This window comes from Poecile atricapillus, chromosome 10, assembly GCF_030490865.1.
Source record: "Poecile atricapillus isolate bPoeAtr1 chromosome 10, bPoeAtr1.hap1, whole genome shotgun sequence".
Classification (NCBI taxonomy): domain Eukaryota; kingdom Metazoa; phylum Chordata; class Aves; order Passeriformes; family Paridae; genus Poecile; species Poecile atricapillus.
In genome coordinates, this window is record NC_081258.1 from 17621355 (window position 1) to 17642250 (window position 20896).

At 41.5% G+C, this 20896-nt stretch overlaps 2 protein-coding genes across 3 annotated transcripts; one reads left to right on the forward strand and one right to left on the reverse strand.

Annotated features, from left to right (window-relative positions):
* The first annotated feature begins 210 nt into the window (after window positions 1–210).
* Window positions 211–4493, forward strand: LOC131582801 (arylamine N-acetyltransferase, pineal gland isozyme NAT-10). Of its 2 annotated transcripts, XM_058846300.1 has the most exons (3): window positions 211–382; window positions 1794–1911; window positions 2310–4493. In XM_058846300.1, the coding sequence occupies exons 2-3, from the start codon at window positions 1860–1862 to the stop codon at window positions 3185–3187; spliced, it is 930 nt and encodes a 309-aa protein (XP_058702283.1). In that variant the 5' UTR covers window positions 211–382; window positions 1794–1859; the 3' UTR covers window positions 3188–4493. The 2 variants fall into 2 exon arrangements, with proteins under 2 accessions (XP_058702283.1, XP_058702284.1); XM_058846301.1 differs by lacking the exon at window positions 1794–1911 and having other exon boundaries at window positions 230–382.
* A 4435-nt stretch (window positions 4494–8928) lies between these two features.
* Window positions 8929–16553, reverse strand: MPHOSPH6 (M-phase phosphoprotein 6). The gene is made up of 5 exons (XM_058846305.1): window positions 16407–16553; window positions 12851–12963; window positions 11206–11296; window positions 10098–10195; window positions 8929–9644 (listed from the first exon to the last, which is right to left on the reverse strand). The coding sequence occupies exons 1-5, from the start codon at window positions 16455–16457 to the stop codon at window positions 9479–9481; spliced, it is 519 nt and encodes a 172-aa protein (XP_058702288.1). The 5' UTR covers window positions 16458–16553; the 3' UTR covers window positions 8929–9478.
* Window positions 16554–20896: the final 4343 nt, after the last annotated feature.

Here is a 20896-nt window from a genome sequence, read left to right on the forward strand (position 1 = left end):
CCTCCACTGCAAAGTGCTGGCTTGCAAAATAGCAGTATTTAATTTAAAAAAGCTACAACGTCATTTGCAACAGCCTACTGTAATTATTTTATTCAGAAAACGAGTTCATTCTGGTCTTAACTAGGGGAAGGCATAAACATCTACTAATAAAGAAGAAACAAAGTTTAATTTGCTCACGGATCAGCGAAGTCCAAAAATGTGAATTCATTTTGGGTGGACTCTGCCCTTTCTTGGAATTTAAGATTCAGGAGCGAGGGCCAGCGGAGCTTAGAAAGACAGCCCTCACAATCTGTATCCACTCCTGGCTTCACTGGCTGCTGCCCCTGTAATAAACCACTCAGAAACTGAATACCTCAATAAATAAAAAGGGATCTCATAAGAGGTAAGTTTATTTTCTTAAAAAGTCCCTCCAAAGAAAGATACAAAAAAACCTGGTTTCTTTATGATGGTAAAGGTCATGGACAATAACGTAAGCAACATTCTGTAGGAAAAGTGTTCTAAAAATGTGTGGATATAGAGCTAAAATATCACCTGCTAAACAGGGGCTCTTAAAGAGGGCAAAAAAGTGATATGCAATTTCAATTCTTCTACCTTTCACACTTCAGGAGAAGCCTCACTTCACTATAAAAAATATTCTTTTGTTTAAGAACAATAGTAGATATGAATTTAGAACTGCAGCTTCTTGTTGGAAGTCATGCTTTTAGATACTTATATTTTTTTAAAAGTATTGCAAGTGCAAAGGAAGCAAAAGTTCAGTCTAATAATCAATAGATTCTGCTTTAAGGGAATAAAATTACAGCTCTTTAAAAACAACTTAAAAAAAATTATAGACTCTGGGCTGTGCAACCCAGAAAGTCCATGTGCTGATGTATTAGGATAAAGGAAGACAAATAACATATTTTTAACAGTGGAATTGCTGATACTATGTATAGTCCTGGTAAGAAATAATTTTGTATGAACACCTTCATTTGCACCTTTAAAATTCTTCTGCTGATGTTTTTCTCTGCATAAATCATAGTCACATTTGTGGGACGATTTTTTCAGTACCTGCCTTTTCATCTGGTCTGCTCACATTTCAAAAGAACAGTGGCTTTCATCTCCTGCAGTCCAGATCTAATGCTGATCAAGCATATTATGGAGCTGCAGAAAGAAATTACAAATAATACAAACTTGAGAACCAGCTCTATACTGGATGTGATCCATTTAGCATTCACAGTAGGATCAGATATACTCAGATTCTGCAAATCAAAAGTGCCGTGATTTTATGTTACACTTAACAAATCTCACACTGAATGTATCCTCCAACAATACAAGTAGATATCACTGGAAGCTAAATTCCTCCCTGTAGCAGGTAATGTGCAGTTTTTGCTGGTGCTCTTCATTCACTTGGGACAGCTGCCTCTACACCAGGAATATGCACAGCATGAATCTGCCACTGAGAATTGTCCTGAGAAATTCTAGTTTGCAGTAAACGTTCAACAGTTCACTGCTGAGTTTAAGGTTTGGTGAATTTTGAGAATGTTTGGGACTAGAGAGATAGAAGCAGCCCCTGTTCATTTTCAGGGTGGCCTGTGAGACAGAGGGCACAGGAGGGAATGGAGATGTGCTCCTTGTCTTTTAGGCCACTCACCTCCATTCAGATCCGTTACTCCAACACCAAAATGAGTTTCTACAACACTCAGAGGAGACACAAGACTCAGTGGTCTGTGACTCTTTCAAAAGTCAGCATTTTCTCACTTGCAATTATCTGAATAAAGCTTGTCACTTTACTTTTCATGTTAACTTTTTGTCAGTGGTTGAAGAGCAACGTGCACTGAACGAGCGATTCATTTACTGTCACGTCCATCAGTGGCAGACTCATGAAAAGAGCATGTGAATCCTGGCTCAGACTGTCCTCCCTCCCACTGGCAGGTGAGACTGCCTCCCCCAGTGACAGTCCTGTCACTGAACAGCAGCTTTAGACCATTTCTCATGAACCCTTGTACACACTCCCCAGCATGATCTTACCTTTCTTCTTAACCCCGCTGTTACAATGCAAATACAGCAATCCCCATCTCGCAGCCGCCTCGCATGAAACTGAAATGGGATCAGCTGTTTGCCAGAGGGATGACTCTAAGACAAAAGCAAACCCTCACGTGCACTGCTCTTTGCTCAGGGAACCATTTGATAGGAATACCTGTTTCCTTTAAAAGCTGTTCTGATGAGGTTCAGTACATTAAAGAATCTTTGCTGGCAGAGCTAGGGCAGCTTTTCACAGCATCCTAAATCACCGATGTAAAGAAACCAAAACACAATTCCTTCCTTTACAGGTGAGATGAACCTTGAAGAGTATTTTGCAAGAACTGGCTATAAAGGCTCCACTGAAAAACAAGATTTGGAAACCTTAACTGATATATTCCAGCACCACATCCGTGCCGTTCCCTTCGAAAACCTCAGCATCCACTGCGGGGAGAAAATTACTTTGGAGTTGGAGCACGTTTACAAGAAGATTGTGCAGAGGAAGCGGGGTGGCTGGTGCATGGAGAACAACCAGCTGCTGGGCTGGGTGCTGAAGGGCCTGGGGTACGACACCAGCTTCCTGGGGGCGTACGTGTTCAACCCCCACCAGAACGCCTACGCCACCCTCATGACCCACCTCGTAGTGAAGGTCGTCATCGATGGCAAAGCCTACATCGTTGATGGAGGCTTCGGGGTGTCCTACCAGATGTGGCAGCCCATGGAGCTTGTGTCAGGGAAAGACCAGCCCCAGGTTCCCGGCGTCTTCCGCTTCACGGAAAAAAACGGTGTCTGGTACCTGGAGAAAATGAGACGGAAACAATACATCCCCAATCAGAGCTTCTCCAACTCTGACCTGCTGGAGAAAAACGAGTGTCGGAAAGTTTATATGTTCAGCCTTGAGCCACAGACAGTGGAAGATTTCCGTTTCCAGTGCACATACCTCCAGACCTCTCCCGATTCCCTCTTCACAAAGAAGTCCATCTGCGCCCTCCAGACCACCCATGGATTCCGAGCGCTAATTGGGTGGACGTTCACTGAAATCACGTACAACTACAAAGAAAACATGGATCTGGTAGAATTTGTAGCTCTCGAAGACGAAGAGGTGGAAAAAACCCTCAAAGAGAAATTCAACATCACCCTTGAGAGAAAACTTGTCCCCATTAATATTAAAGGATCTTACACAATCTAGATGGCCAGGAAAACCTACAGTAATGCTACGTGTGTACAGCACCTTCCACTGTCTGTGCAATCCCTACTGCAAGGTTATGGGATTCTTTTGCAGGTGACTGAAGGATATTTACATTAATATGAGATTAATGTGAATTTCACTTTGGGAAAAATCAGGAATTTAAGACTCTCGAGTCAGTTAGGTGAAATGATTTGCTGGGACATGACTGCTGTTCAATTTTTGGCACAAATGTAGGATTTGATTTGAATCTGGTTATAAGTTTGGGTAAGAAATATGGCTTGGGAATTTTGGACTGCCTGTAGCACATGAGTATGGATTATTAATTGTGATATGCTGCCAACACATTTTCTAAGGTTATTATAGGGAGACAAGTCATCTGTGAGCATTTAGACAATGAAGTACACATTTGAAACTTCATTTTTCACAAGATCCAACCACTCACAGCCCATCTCATTCCTCTACCCTTAATATGAGTAAAACATTGTCATCTTGGAAAGGAGCATTAGGAGGCATAATTCTTTCACCATCATCCTTAGACAAACCATAGTCCAAAATGAAAATCATCATCATGTGCATCCCTCCGGCCATTACTGCAGTAAACTGCCCCAAGTAATTTTTGGTACGTAGCTATTCTTCTGGTGATGAAAATTCTATATATTGCAGTATTTTTGTGGCTGATGGGCTCTAAGGAGATAACTGCTAAGCTTTGTTCCTGAGATGTAATCATCCTATAAACTGTGACTGGTACTTAAATGTCACAGCTAGCTTAGATTTACTTTTGTCCCAAAAGGGGTGGAAATTCTGTACTTTGAGGACTGCATTATATTTGTATATGAAGCTAAGTTCACTATACCTTTAATTTTGTCCTGCAAACATGAGTGTCCATATGGCTGTCCTGAGTGGACACGCAGCACAGGAACTTTAATGCCATTAGTGTTTGTTCATCTGTATCAAAATGAAAAAAAAACAACCCAAAATCAAGGAGCCAGCCAAATCTAAAGGAACCCTTTTCTTTTTTCACAATCATGTTTCCCCATTTTTCAGAAAATGTTGTTCCTCCTACCATGCTTCTCTTCAAAAAGCCCAACCAAGGAAACCACTAAGAAAGGGGAAACATTCTAAAAAGCATCAAAAAATAGCAGAAATGCTGAAAAACACTCTCCCCAGTCCATAATAAGCCTGAGTATTGGTCAAATGTTGATTCCTCCCACTGAATAGTCTTTTTACTCAAAAACATCATTTGATCATTAATCTCACAAATGCTGTAAGTGTATACCTGATAATAAATAAAAGGCAAATAAAGACATTATGAGTTGTTTTAGGTACAGCTGGCCCTGGCTGCACTGACTCCTGCACACACCATCTGCCAGGTGAGGGCTGTTCACCATGCTGCTGATCTGCTGGCCAACCCTTCCCACCTCAGACTTCTTAGGATCACAGGATCACTGAGGTTAGACAAGTCCTTAAGATCATTGAGCTCAACAACCAACCCAACATCATAACCATGTTCACCATTAAACTCTGTCCTCAGGTGCCACTTTCAGGGATGGTGACTCCACCACTGCCCTTGAAAGTCTTCCAGTCCCTTCCAACCCTGTGAAAAAATTTTCCTAGTATCTAATCAAAACCTTCCCTGACATAATTGCACCAGCATTGGTGTTGGAGATGGTGAGTTCCTACAGGTACCTGGATGAAGAGGTTGTAGCTGAGGAAGATGATCACTGAAGAGGAGGCCCAGGAGTCATCAGCAGCTCTGGACTGGCTGTGGTGTGTGCCAGCTCTTTGTGTGACCAGCTGTGGTGGCAGTCATGGCCTGGGTGCACAGGGATAAGGAACTGAGAGCCAAGCAAGAGGTGACAGGGGACACTGAAAGATCTTACTGAGGCCAGAACACAGCTTTTCTGTTCATGGAATTATGGAATTTGTTCAGTAATTTGTGTTCAGCTTATTCCCTCATATTAATATCCCATTAAGGGTTTTTACTCCTTTCTAAATAGTTGATCATGATAAAGTGCTCCCCAAGACCTCAGGGAACATTACAAACTTAAAAACACTGACCACCTCCACTCCATCTGATGGGATTCTCATTTACCCAGCTCACCAAACCACATTTCTTCATCTGTGCCATCAACCACAGCTGTTTTCTTGTCCTGAGGAAAGCCATTAACAGAGTGGCTATTTTGCCTCCCAATTCCCCTAGAGGTTTTCCTGCTGTTACTCCCAGATAATTGCTTGGATTTTGGTATGCAAGGGTTTCTTGGGCAGTTATGGGCTTCTATCAGCATTTAACTGGGGCTGCAGTGATGGGACTCACCCAGTTACCCTTTCTACTGTTTGGTTCTTACCAAAGATCTACAGAGCTGCTGGTGACTGACACTCCAACCATGCTCCTGACTTCCATCTGTTAATAACCACTCTTTAAGAGGGATTTTTCATCTTGATGTGACAATTGTGAGCAGGTCCTCACTGAGAAACATGAAATCACAGGAAGAAATGTCAACACATACAGCAAAGGAACAGTTTCACAGTTTAACTAAAACTCCCCAAAAGCTGATGAAAGCAGTTTATTGAGGTGTGAATGCCAGGCCCCAAATGCCTGAGAGGTTTGAGAAGAGAATGGTGTAAAACCAAACAAAACCAAACAGACCCTGAGGCCTCATGCTGGGGTTCCATTAGCAAGGCAGTATTGTAGAAGCTGATGTTCTCCCAGCCTGAAAAGAAAACAAACCACCAAGTCCTTAAAGCATCAGCTCTCACAGAAACTTGAATTCACATGCAGTAGGGAACTGTGGGATGTCTGCCATCCTTCCCTACCACGATGCTTTATTAGCACTCTCAGACAAAGGTTTAATGAGAGCCTAAGCGATTTTGCTGTTTTAGTTGTGGACTGTTGTTCAAATGAAGCAAAACAAATGCTGAGAAACCGCCCCCCCTCCACCCCTAGACGCATCCAATTCCAAATACAATTTAAAAGTATGGTATTCCAATCAGGAGAAAGACAAGACAATTTCTTTTAAAGTCTGAATGCTGGATGAAGTCCCAGAATCCCAGCCCAGCTGCCCATTACACACACAGGCAATGCCCAATGGCAACGACAGCCACTCGCGGTTGTAGCATTGCATAATGGAGCGTCTCATTAGAGAACGAGACACAGAGCACAAGAAACACGGTTCAAACTCCACAGCACCACTGAACATCCTGCCCCTCCCCAGGAACCAAAGTTTAATCAGCTCAAGCATTACTAAATTCACACCGGATGGCTCACTTCAGTTGGACTCTGGGCTTTTTAAGATCCAATACTAAGCAGAATAGAACTAAAAGAGAAACATCAGCAAGAAAGATGAAGGTTCAATACTTCCATATTTTCAAGCCCAGCAGTTATTACAAAATAAGCACCACCAGCCTGACAAAGAGAGGGACCAAACTTCACATGACAAGGGACAGACATGTGAGCTGTCAGAGAGCACCACCTCCAACCACAGGCACCTCAGGGTCACAGGCACAAACACTGCTGGTGTCTGGTAACACTTCACCAGCTTCATTTTGCAGGCAGCCATTTTCTGTAATAAAAACACTACTTACCCACCTTGCTTCTGTTTTCAAAGAAGAAACACTTTTCATTTAGAAACATGACCACGTGGGAAAGTCCTACAGCTTAGGAGCTTGCACATAAAATGTACTGGAGCTTGTGTCAGAGCCAAGAAAGCCTGAATCAATGCAGGTTTGCTTTATGAATATTTCACTGCTATGCTTACACCTCTGTCAAGAGTAGTTCAAGCACAGATTTTATACAGCAGAATGTTTCTACCTCAGGTAGGAAGCTTGAGTCAGACTTAAACCCATCCATCCATACATGTATTTATACAATTGGAAATGCAGACAGGTATTTCAGATCTCACCACGTCTGCTTGTAACTCTGGATGCAAAGTACATTTTAAATGTACATTTAGTACATTTAAAAAGTCACACAGGGCTGAGTTTTGGTTTTGTCTTGCTCACAGTAACACACTATGGACTGTGCTTTAAAAAAGCACATTTTGCAAATGCCCTATGAATAAAAGATTGTGCTAAAAATAAGTAGCTGGTTTTACTGTATCACTGAGCCAGCAGCTGAATGCGAACAGCAAAGCCCCCAGGTTTAAAGACATTAAACTAAAATCTACCTTCTCTTCACAGTTGGTGTTGGGCATGTTTAGGAAAGAGAACCAACCTTCCTCTGTCCAAATTTCAAAATCATGGATTTTCTAGGAAGCTCTTTAGCTTCCCATGTGCTTATCCATATACTGTGAACTTGTGTATCCAGCTATCCCTCAGGAAATGCCATGAAATTAAGGAGGCAGAATGCCCTTGCATGAGAATTACCCACCCTGGACAGAACAGAACCCTGCAATGCAGGAAAATTTGCTGCAGAACCCTGAGAAAGGAAGACTACACATAAAATTCATCTCAGCCACTGCTGTTATCAAAATAACCAAATCAAAATCACCCAAAAGCTTCTTTACATGGCACTGCTGGAAACTTCCCCAACCCACGGTCTCTCAGGACATGCAATTGCAGTGACATCTCCTGGTGCCTGGTGGTTCACCAGAACACACTTAACCCCTCAACTATTCAGCACAGCTATGCAGAAATTCACTCTCCATTCAAGAAATGCATTCAGAGAGAGAGGAATCATTTTCCTGCTAATAAGCAAGAAAGAATAATGGGATATATTCCAAGTTTTTCTTGTGATGACCAACAATAAATCATTTCTTAGCTCAGGTCACATCTTCCATGGGAAGAAAAATGTCTTGCCATCATTAACTCCTTTTCAGCTAGCAGTAATATATGATCAGGTTTTAAGTAATTGAACCAGTAGCATTTAATTAGCTCTGAAAAGCTATCTCAGATCATGAATCACAGCCTTTTCACCTGCAGGAAGTCCCCTTACTAGGTTAAAAGTATATTTCTCTTTCCATGTGTGATCCATCTTGAATATCTAATTAGGTGATCCTGATATATGGATCATAGTTCATATATCACATGCAAAATACAGCAGACACAGTGTGCCCTTCTTTAAATAATTGAGTTTCACGTCTTGCTTCACTGAGCTGTTAAAAAAAGACCAAAAAAAAGCCTCATGCCTATGGCAGAATGGCCACTCCCTGCTTCAATTAACAAATTTCTCTTTCTCCAGAGAGCCAGCATTAAGGATGAGTAACTTGGACATCCTGAAGAAATGCAGCAATAGAAATATTTCTTGTTGAAAGGCCGCACACAGATTATTGCTCTGATATTAGACAAGACCACACTGATGTTTTTCAACAGGTCCAGAGCACCAGGTGACCAGAGAATTGTGTTTCTACCCTAACACAACTTGAGATGGTTTCATCACATGCTAAATAAACCAGTGCACTCAGCTAATGTTGGGGGACATCCATGGCCAGCACAAAACAAGATCACTCCTTGTATCAGACTATATTAAGCATAATTTTTTTACATTAAATAAGCTAATCCACAATCATTAACACAAAGCCCCACAGTTTTTATTCAGCTTTCAAGTATGTTTCTGAAAATGTTATTATGCTTTTGTGACAAGACTTACATAATTACAAGATTGGATTTTTTTGCTGAAAAAGGCAAAATTAGCAAACTTCTTTTGGAAGGCAGAAACTAAGACTCACAATCTGCTCAGATGTCAAACTGTAAACATCGCCCAATATTTGGCTTGCTGAATAAAAAAAAGTTTCACTACAAAATCCTCTATTTTAAAATAAATTTTATAAAAAATAAAATTCAATAAAGTGGATTTTATCTCTGTTCTTACCATCTTATTTTTAGCACAGTAAAGAAGCTCACAAACCAAGCATGTTTCTGCTGACTTTTTTCAATTTGAAGAGAGCACAGGTTTCATTTTTGTAATAAAGCAAGCAGTGAAAGCTGAACTGCCTTACTGAATTGGACACAGCTCATCTTTACTCCAAATTCTTCTTTCAGATGTTATCCTAAATTGTAAATAATGTTGCTTTTGATTGCATGCAACACTTAATTTAACTATGCAGAACATTTAGAGACTGACAGGACGAGTGCCCCACTCATGAAAAGCTGCTGAGAGAGGAAAGGATGTACAACATCCATTATATAAACACCCACTTTGGAAAGTGTCTGTCCTGTGGATGGTAGAAATATCAGTGAGAACAGAACAGATTTACAAATCCACCCTTTACATTAAATAGCAAAAACTCCAAACAATCTCCAGTTCTTGGTACTCTGGTAGGCATTAGGTAACAAGTTCCACTTGTGAAGTTGACATTAATCCTGAGGTTTTAAGAACATTTTCTTAGCTCTTTTACTAGGTCTTGTGTTACTATTCCCCTCTTCAATTTCATCATCTTCATCTTCATCATCATTCTTGAGTACACGTTGGTCCCTTTTTCTCAAAAATTTCTTCCCTATTGTTCCCACTAATGTTTCATATCTGTAGAGAGAATAAAAAAAAAATTACACCTTTTACTAAAATCAGAGGAAAAATTGTGGAGCATATCCTAAACCTAATCCACAATTTAAGTGGTATAAAAAACCTGGTCATTAAAAGCTTGGAGAAGCACAAGTACTACATGACTTATTACATTATTATTCATTCTGATAGCTTCAATTTGTTAGCAACTGGTAATGAGGAGGGTATTAGCATGGAATACCTGGATATCAAAGGGCAGAAAACCCCTACAAGTTATTTTACCCCCAAAATGTGATGGAGATTCAAGTGAACATACACCAGCATTCCTGGAAAATCAATCTGGTACAGTTCCATATTTATTGTGAGCTTTTAAAATTTTGTTTGTTTCCTTTTTGGGTTTTATTTCCCCACATATAATACAGTAACCTATCATATTCCTAGATAGTACTGATTATGTCATAAAATGTAACTTACCTTCTGGCCATTTCTTCATCTGACACATCAGCCTCCATTTTATCATCCTCTTCAATTTCTTCTTCCTTGCACTTAGAGTTCATTTGGATCATTAACTTCTGAAAATGAAGTGAGAAACAGCTTAAACATGTAACCATGACACAATGGCAACAGTGCTGAAATTCACTGCTAGAAGAGCACAAAAGGTAAGAATACAATTTAATAATTATATTCTGTTCCTTGTTATGCTATTGTTATGAACCCATGAAGAAAAGGCAACGTGCCTGTCTGTTGCTAAGCTGAGCTTAGAGTCTGCCTTTGGGAAAAAAGGCAACAGAGAGACAGTGTTTTCAGTGTATTGTCCTACTCAAACATCCTAAAGGGCACTACAAACATCTCCAGGAGACCAGAGAGTTAGATCATAATTAATTTTTCATCGTGATGTTAGCACACAGACCTTGAGATGGTTTTGTTAACAAGAAAGAGTATCTTCAAGGATTTACAGTAAAAGCCATGAAGCAATCATATGCTGAGTCACAGGGGCAGCAAGTTCAAAGTAACTAGAAGAATCCCCTAGTAAATTACCTTGCACAGCCTTCTGCAAATCTCTTAGCCTTTACACCTTCATCCTCTGCTTCAGTTCAGTGGTAACCTTTTTATTACTGTCCCTGTGTACTTCTATCAGCATGAATCATGACAGAAAGAAATTAAAGGCTCTCCTGCCCAGCATTTTTACTTTGGAACTCTAAACCATTACTTATACAAGTAAGTGCTGAATAAATAGGGTTGAATGTTTGTAGATTGGACTCTGCATTCTATGTCAGGAGGAAAAGTGAGCTTTTGTTTTGGTGAGCAGTATGTGGGATGGTTTCTCCTCACTTCAGGGAGGGAAAATCTGCAGGAGTCATGCAATTACTGACCAAAAACATAGGAAGGTAAAAAGATTCTATTTACCAGATGTGGCACTGATCAACATTTAAGGTTGAATGATGGAGTTTCTGGACATGGAAGGATTTATGGAAGGTGCTGCAAAGGCCAATAAGGCTGCAGTATAAACACTCAAATCCCCATCCCCAAGGGCTTCAATCCTAATGTGAGACAACCCCAAACCAGGACACTGAAATGATACCTCAACTTCTGGATTGAATCCTTTGAAGGACATTCGGCCATAAACGAAATCCTCACATCGCAGAAAGCTTCTCTCTTCTATTATACAGCTCCTGCATGAAACCCCAAACCCAGCACTTTGTCAAACCATGCACTTTAAAATAATCAAATTAAACAAATGCAAAAAGGATGTGCTGTCTTCCCCCACACAAATAAACAAAGCCACAATATATTTTAAACCATCAACTACTTTCTGCGTAATTGCTCTGATAAATCTTTCAGTACAAGGAGCTTGGAGTGCAAAGGAATCCTTTTTGCCAGTAAAGCTGTGCCAGTTCCACAAGCAAAATTAACTCTCCTGACAAAAAGCACTCTTTGCTGGTATGGTTCCACCTACATTAATACTTTTTCCAGAATAAAAATACCACATAAATATCACTCCCCAGGTGGCACTACTATACCAGCAAAAGCTTCTAATTAATTTTTCATTGTGCTGTTAGACCTGGCATTAGTTGAGTCTGTCAGGACATAAAACACTGTGTCACTCTCTGTTCAGCACACAGATTTCCCCCTTCTCCCTCCTTTTTTCCCTCTTTTAATGAGCATGGAGTGAGAAAAGAAACATGACCCTGAGGCATTCATAATACACGTGTCAGATGAAAGTACTTCCATGGATTGTTCCATCCTTTTCCTCACACGTGTGTACCGGTTCCCTCATCATCTCCCATGTAAGTCAAACTGTCATGATCACACAACTTAGGCTGAAGAGATTGAGCTCATTGTCCTGCCTCAAGGCAGTATCAGTTACATGTGTGCCATGAACAGCAGAGGTCCAGCTAACCTGTCCTCAAAAGACTTCCCATGATGAAGAATCCAGTGTCCCCTCAGGCAATCTACTCCAGAGCTTCAATAGCCTTATTGTTACAAAAGTTCTCCCAATGTCCAGCTTCAACACTCCTTGCTGCAACTGAAGCTCAAATGCCTTTTTGTCATATCCACCAAGAGTAATGGAAAGGAGTTTATCAATGGCCTTGTTCAACTACTTAATTCCTTGAGTCCCAGCTTTTTCAAAATTATGTACGTTCTCCCTCAGTGGAATTTTTTGCAGTTTTGAAAGGATGAAACCCAAGCAATTTCAAAAGTAGTCCTCCTGCTATTTAAAGCACCTTTCTAAAGACCAGGACACATTTTTCCTTGTTAGCTAAGCCTTCCTTTATTTTTGCCATTATCTGTCCTATTTCAGAACCAGGATTTGAAGTGGGCTGGACACAAGATGACAGAACTGTCCTGAACTGACTTTACCACGTGACTGGAGCTGAATCTACTAACACAAGGCTTCAAACTTCTTTTTCCAAGCAAAGGGGAAAAGCAGCAATGAATGAATTGGATCCTGACTGAAGGAAACTAATTACATGCATCTAAGAAGAATGTGAGTGAAAGAAAACAAAACACAGAAGAATTGAAAGTAGGTCAAACTACACTAGGCAACCTCAAGAACAGCCATAAAAATAAGTAATAAAAAAAGTTGTAATGCCAGTCTGTCACTATTTTTGCTTCTGTTAACTGGTTACTTATAATACTTATCTTATAGGAAAAAATATGAATATGCTATTTCCATTTCAAAACAATACAATGATGATCAGAAATACAAAAGATTACAAGCTTACTCTTTTTCCTTTAGATCTGGTACATCAAGATACCAGTGTTCTTCACTAATTATCTTCTTCTCTTCTTCTTCTAGTTGTTTTTTAGTTTGTGAATCCAAACCCCTTTGCATGAACTACAAAGACAAAAACACACAGCTTCTGTTTTCTGCATCATGAGTATCTTCTGAACATGCAGTAATTACATGGTGGCAATTATCCATTACATAATGTTTAGCAGTTGATAACAAAGTAATATCTTTTTTTGTGATTTTTTTTTGCTGAGTTTAGTCAAAGTTTGGGCAAACAGACAATGGAAAATTAAAAAAGCTGCTGATCACAGCTGTCTACTTAAAGTCAACAGTCAGTCACACCTGTACTTACATATAAAGAAACAGACCTGTCCTGGCTAGTTTTGATGGCTTGGAGTTGTCACAATTCCCTAATTTTACTAAGGTTTTTCTAATGTTTCAGCAAAGGCCAGAAAGAAGCTAATGGTGTTGAAGTTATTCAACAGTACATCAGGAACCAACTCTACCCATACACACTGGAGCTCAGAGCTAGAGGTCATACCAGGCTGGCCATTTTTTGAAACATCTATACTTTCAACCATCTTCTTCTTTTCTCAGATTTAATGAACTGGATTGTGTTTGTAGCTCTGAAGGCAAAAATCTTCCTTTGGAAGTGGAAAAATATAAGACTTTGAAACCAGACTATGAAGAAAAGTCCTCTCTATCCAGCTGTGCTAAAGGAAGATGTTCCCAGCTCTTCAATTCTCACTGACCCACTGGTCCAGCGCTGTATTTAAGCACCTGCTAACTCACTGCAGGAACAGTCTGCCAAAATAGCTGAGACCAGTAACGAAGTTCAGGGCAAGACTGTTATTTTTTCCTAATACAAGGACATTCCTGTCACTTGCTTCCTCAGTGATAACCTCTGTCAGATGATGGGAACAGGCAGGTAGGAACAGTAACCTCTCAACAGCTGGGAGTAGAAAAAGACATCTGTCACAGCCTATAAAAAACTGCTGAGAGCACAGAACTACAGACCTGAGGCCTGTGAAACAGCATTTTAATTTCCATTTGTCTTAAGTCAGGTGCCTGAACTGAGTGACAATTAAGTCTAAACAATGTCAACGAAGCATGCTGGGGAAAAACAGAACTCTTCAAAATTTTATGGTGATAATCCATATAGTCCCACCTCCTGCAAAAGTTGGGACCTCCCTGAGGATCAACAGGAAGTGTGTGAATAACCTGTCAGAGGTCAACATTTATACCAACCTAACTCCCAGACAGAGGCAAGGCTAACAGTCCTGTAAAAATACAGGTGATATAGGTGTGCAATAAATGTACTATAAACAACCCACACATTTTTTCAGTCTTTACAAAATGCCCATCCAAACCAAACTCAGAAGTAGAAGCCAACAGAGCTAGTGTCTCATTTTCTATTTCTATTTCTATTTGCATCCACTGTACAAGATCTTTAATGAAAGAAAAAATTGACTTCCATTTTCTGAGTCAATTCAGAATATGTCAAAGCTTTCCAATTAAAATTACAGTATCTTCTTGAGGAAAATAAGTGAATCGATCATGTGGAAAAACATATTGCTCAAGGAAATTGGTTAGCCAGTCAGAAATCTCAACATAAGAAATTCTTCTACAAGAACCCAATTAAATAATCATTTCACACTCCATTTTAAAGATTATGTTCCTAAAGATTACTACAGGAAAAACCTAGATAAAAATTATGTGATCAGGTTTCTCTCGAATGTAAACACACACTGATAAATTAAAAATATACCCATTGTGGTAGGCACAGAATATGTAAGTCAGTAACTGAGGAGTTGTTTGGGTGAGACCCAGACCAAAGAGTGCAGGATCTTAAAGTTTGTCTCCATGTGGCCCAGGATTTACTGCAAATGGTCCTTCCAACACCACCAACCACACGTCACCTCTGGGTGCCACTTCACCCACCTGCTGAATTCTGGTAATCCATTGGATCACTACCTGCAGGGGCAGCTGCTAAAGGCTTAATTAAAACATTTGTAAACAGGAAGATCTGCAGAAACAAAGTGCTAAATACAAGATCTGCGTATGACCTTTTCAAAAACCTACTGATCTCTTCAAAGCTGGTTAGTACTGCTCAGATTGTGAACCTGCAAATGTCATGGCAGCATATTCACGTGGCTGGCTCTCCACAGCCTTCCACAGAAAAACAATCTAAAAACCTGCTTTTGAAATCTCCAGGGGCTTAGTAAACTGGCAAACAACAGAAAGAAAATTTTCATTTAAAAAATGTATCATATAAAAATAAGGGAAAAATAATGATGCTGCCATCCAGGTTATGGGAGTCTGACTGTGTCACACATTGCTGGCTGACTCAGTTCAACACCTACTCCCTTTTGAAAGTGAGGCAAGATGTATTTTGTTCCTTCTGTGTACAAGTTTTAGATTTAGCAGCATCTGTTAATTAGGGTAAATAGTCCATCATCCAACTGTAGCAGAGTGCACTTTATGTGAAAAATTGAACTTAAGTCAGCTAACTCTTTTCAGTCAGAATGTGAAATATAGGCCCATATAAATACGTGGGGGGGAAAAAAAATGGCTAAATAAAACATCACAAACAAGAAGGGCCACAAAAGCCCCATCATATTCAGTTAGAAAAATTGAATACTAACATTAAAACAACAACAAAAAAAAGAACTCAGCTTTTCCTGCTTGTTTTCCAGCAATAAAGAACCATCAATCAGAGGAGGACGTGCTCTACTGAATTAGGAGTTGTAGTACATGGTGTGAAGCAGAATCCATTAGCCACTGACTAGAGACTAATTTCACACTGGTGACATGAGATTCACAATTCCAAGGGTAACAAGCACATCGGGATGTTACTAAGATCCCTGGCATTTATGAGGTGGGAAAGTTGGTAAATACTGGATATTATCCCCATTCAGGGTTGGGATTTTCTTAGCCAGCAAGGTAAACAGGGATAAAAATGGACACAAACCTAAACTTTTTTTCCTCAGTACTAAAAGCCCCACCCCCAAGTAAAGCAAGCAGCACTGATATTTGCATTTCGATGTGCTGTTAAAATCTTTAATTTAATAGATTTAAATTCACAATAAGCAACCCAGCTGCAGAGGAGCGAGGCGGAACGAAAGCCCTCCCAAAAGGTGCGCTGGAGCTGTCTCTTGAGGCCAGGCTTTTGCTGGAATCATGAAGTTGCTCTCCGAAGCTCCGAAGGGTTGTTGTGCACCGAACTCTGCAGTTTGTAACCCCGAGCGCGCTCGCCGCGTTCATCAGCTCGGTGCCGGCAGCAGCGATGTCCTGCCGGGGCAGCAGCCCAGCAAGCCCGAGAGGGCCGGGGTGCGGACCGTGGTTAAACACATCTGTACCCACAGCTCGGGGCCGGGGATGGGCACGGGGATGCCTCACACGAGCGCTCCGGGACGGCCGCGTGTGGCCGGGGCCACCCATCCCCGCCATGGGTACCGGCCCGGCCCGGCCCGGCCCTGCCGCCCCGGGACCGCCGCTTCCAGCCGCCCCGCAGGCCTCAGGCACGCCCTCCCCTCCTTCCCCCTCACCTTCATGCGCAGCAGGTTCTTGGACAGCTTGGTTTTCACCTCCCCGGCCATGGCGGCCCGCAGGCCGCGGCGGATCCCCGCGCTCGCGTAGCGCTGAAGCCGCGCACGCCGCGGGAGGAGCGGGGCGAGGCGGCGGCGCGGCTCCACCCTCCGGCCGGGGGCGGCCGCGGGCACTGCACCCTGCCCACGCCCCGGGAGCCGCCGGGGCAGCGCTGGTGATGCGAAAGCAATGATAGAAATAAACTATACGGCTGTGCGGGTTGAGGGAGGTCGGGGGCGTGAGCAGGACATAAATCCGCTTTGGTATGAAATGGTAAATCAGTAGGGGAACCTACATGCCTTACCCATGCTTGTGTGTTGTGTAGTACTGCCGGCTTACAGCTTCATCCATAATTTTCTGATATTTCGAAGAGTATAAAATAGATCTCACACTGGCATTTGGAGACTGCTTGAGTTCATAAGCTTTTAATTTTTTACTGTCTGAAATGACTTTTATTTTTTTAAAAAATAAAATCACAAAAGGGGTCAAATGTGATTAAATCTGGAAAGCACACAAATTCAAAGATATTACAAATAGCCTCAAAGCTTTGTTAGTCCTGAATTGTGATTCGTGAATTCAGTGTTGGCAGCGTTGTAGTTGCACTGCCATGCTGGGCACTGGGAGCTGAGGAGGACATCCTGATAGGGAATTGCCAGCTGACTCCTAGTCAGAAGCATGTACCACAATTTCTCTAAATATCCCCATAAATCAGATTTCTGATGCCTGCTTTGACATTTGGCACATAAACTGGGTGATAAAGCAATGAGAGTGAGGGTTCAGTGTTCAAAACTTTAATAAACTGGTGTGCTCCAAAAGACAATTTAGGGAGAAAAGTTCCCGTATATGCGTAAAGCTTGAAGAACTCTGTAAAGATTTATGCTCTAATAGACTCCACAGAAAGGTATAATGAAGGACAAAACCTGATTGCAGTGGGAAAGGAGGGAGAATTATCCATATCCAGGCATCCTTATTACACATTTAAGCTCAGTGGACTAAAATGACCACAAATGCCAATGAAACATGGAGCCACAAATGCTTCAAGGCAAAGTCATAACACTGCATGAAAATATTTAATTTTCGTATAGGGAAGGCGCCTTCATTCCCAGGCTCTGTAAATGAGTTGAAGCTGTTCTGAAGTTCAAGGCCCCAGTGAGAAAGTCACATTGTTAGTGTAGGAGCTATGCTGTTTAGCTCCTTCTCTGTTCCCTTTCTCATTAACAGCTATCATCCCTTCCCAACAAAAGAAGGCTGAGAAGAAATTTGCCATTTTCTGAATACAAATATTCATCAAAGAATGAATATGTTTGAATCTTAGTGAGCAAACCAACAGGGGAAAGCTGTTAATTAATGTAATGACACAGTACAGCCAGAATCTGTCCATTTTTGGTGTTATGTTCTACTTGCCATACATTTTAATAATGCATTTGCTTTTTGTTGATCATTGCAAATCAGAGCCCTGTGTTTAATTGCATGGCCTTCAATGTCAGGGCTTTTCTGAACAGTTTCAGTTCATTTACAGTCCAGAAATGTACTTTGAATGATTTCTTCTAAGCACTGTGCTCTCCTCAGCACTTTGCAGCCACTGAGCTGTGCAAATGCCTGGCTTTGCTTGGTGGCCTTTGCAAGAGCTGTTTCTGTCCCTCCATCCTGCAGAACATCCCAGCTCAACAATTCCTCAGCGGACTCTGCTCACAGGCTGTTTGGGGTTTGGACACTGCACACAACAGCTTCTCTCTACCTTGGTTGAGAAGGAGCATCCTGCCCCCAATTCTTTGGGAGCTGCATTCCAATAATTTACACCACCACGCAGTGTATAACTGGGATGGGGAGAGTGCAGGGGGTTTTCACCTTATCTAAGCATGAAGATTATTCCTGGTGCTCCCTGGTCCCCAGTGCACCCCGTGTCTTGGTGCTGCACCCCAGGCTTGCACGGAGTTGCTGCTGCTGTCTGTTGTCAGCTAAAAACCCTCCTCGATTCAGGCAAGGAGAAGCATTTTGCAGTAAAAGCAGTATAGGTTCTGTGATGTTTATTTAGAAAAGTGGAGATTGTAAAAAGGCTGCCAAAGAACCTGATCTATTTTGGCAGTAAAAAAGTCCAAAGGATATTTTTGGGTTGTATCTCCCATCACTTGAATTGGATGGGGAGGTTATAGATAACAATCAGCTGCCTTGTGGACCAGATTATACTGTCTGGTAAATGTGAAGACACTCCATTGATTGCAGGAGAAATTTTTATGATTTACTGGTGGTGGTGGAGGCACCTCAGCCCTGTAAATATACCTGCTTCTGAAGTGAGGGTGAGGAGAATTGGGAGAGAAAAAGAATCTCTCTTTATTTAGAGAGGAATCGAGGGTCATTGTAAATGACAATTAGACACCTCTTCCACACCTGCAAGTGCTGCACAGCAGCTCCATTTTCAATCTGGAAATCAATTTATTTTTCAAAACAAAAATACTCAAGGAAATAACTTGGGGGAAAGGAGTTTCATCTCATCAAAGATCATACATTAAACAAGCAGATAAAAGATTTTTCTTCCAAGGAAATGTGGTCCCTTCTCCCTCTAGTAATTACAAAAGTCAAATCAAAGTTGTCATTAACATTATTTAAGGAGTAATCTCTCTTGGAACAACACATGTGGCAGCTGTGAAGTAATTTCACGCCAATGGGATCTAATTTGAGGGAACTCCTGGCTTACTTTTTCATAACCTTTTATTTATTCATATTCTCGTAGTAGTGTGACTTTAGTGCAAAACGGGTATCTCAAACCTTACAGCAACCTAGCAGTTGATTTGTTTTCCTATGAGCTGTCTTTGAATTCCAAAGCAGCTTTTTACAGCTCTCAGAATACCTGAAGCCTTTTCCCCGCCCTTGCAAATATCAAAATTCTTAGAGTATGACAGGCGAATCATTAATTGTGTCAAACTCCTCCAGTGTGTTTTAAGTAAGGACATTATGTGTTTTCCTCTGTGAATGAGGAGAAGCAGATGAGAAGCGGAGCTGCCGGAGGTCTGTTTGCAAACCTGGGAGGAAGGTGTGAAGCTCTGCGTGCGGCTGGGTGTGATCAGGAGAGCAGTTTTGTCCCCTGCGCTCCCCACGGAGAGAGTGTGAAATCCTCCACGTGGCAGAGGCTCCGCTTTCACGGGGAGGACTCGATCTTCATCTCTCCTGCTCCCACCCCGCTCGGAGCCGCTAATTCATGCGGTGTATTGGCAGCTGCTGAGGTGCTGCCTGCCGGGGGATTTGTTACAATATTCACCACCTTTGATGCGCTCATGTACAGCCCGCGCTGCTCATCCCGCTTTGTACCTCCATCCACCGAGGATACGGGGAGCTCCAGCTCTCCTTCACACCGCCCTGATTCATCCTCCTCGCTTTTGAAGTCCGCTTTTCTGGCATTGACTCCGGTTTAGGTGGCAGCTGACACACAGAGGATGTTCTAAATCTCTGCCCCCTGTTCCTCAGCTGATTTTCCTGTGGATGGGGATGATATGGAAAGAATGCAGCAGGAGCCAGACTCCTGAAATTTGGGTAACATATACATATATATATATATAACTATGCTGTAAGTACAGTTAATGTTGCTGACTCTTTCCTTCAGCAGTTCACAATTTATGCAGCATGGAAAGGTGTGTTTTAAAAATGTGCTTGTTTCAAAACAGAGTTACAAAATCTCCAGAGCAACTAAAGATGTGTCTTTGGATAAAATGCCTGGTGTTAGTTTTGGAGAGGACAGCTCGTTCTGAGTGCTTTTGGCTGGTCCAGTGGCAGGGTGACCTTCGTATGAATAAATAAAGTAATTCCTTTTTGATTACAGAAAGAACCAGCCTCATAATGGTAGCTCCCTATATTCCGCTGTCAGCTGAAGTGGTGGAGAGAGCACATGCTGGTCTGTCATTCTGCTGGCATGTGGAGAAGCCTAAATATTTGAAATTATTTGATAAATCCCCATGTTAGTAGTAAGAGCAAAGAGAATGACTGCTGAATGGTGTGGAGCATCTTTCTCTTTGTTTTCCTTTAAAAATCAGGAGGCTTTTAACTTTCTGGATTTGATGGAAACACAATTAAAAGAGAAAAGGAAAATATCACCCTCCGCTTGTTAACTATAAAAATGCAATCCAGCAGTGCTGCTGGTGCTTTGCTGTTTCCCAGGTCAATAAATGGCTCCCCTGACTTTAATAAACATTGATGCTGCAGGCTTGTTCTACAGTGATTGAACATTTTTATAGTTTCAACCACTCGCATTGCATGAAAACTTTAAGATTTTTTTCTTTTTTTTTCCACCCCTCTTTTTCAGGAGGGTTGGTTCTGATTGATTAAATTGTCATTTTCAGAGTTAGTTGCTGAATTATAACTTGGCATTTTTAACCATGTGATTTGTTTAAAGAGACAGCGTTTTGATATAGCAAAACAGCTGAGAATTTTTAAGCAGTAAAAGGAAATTTTGCTCACT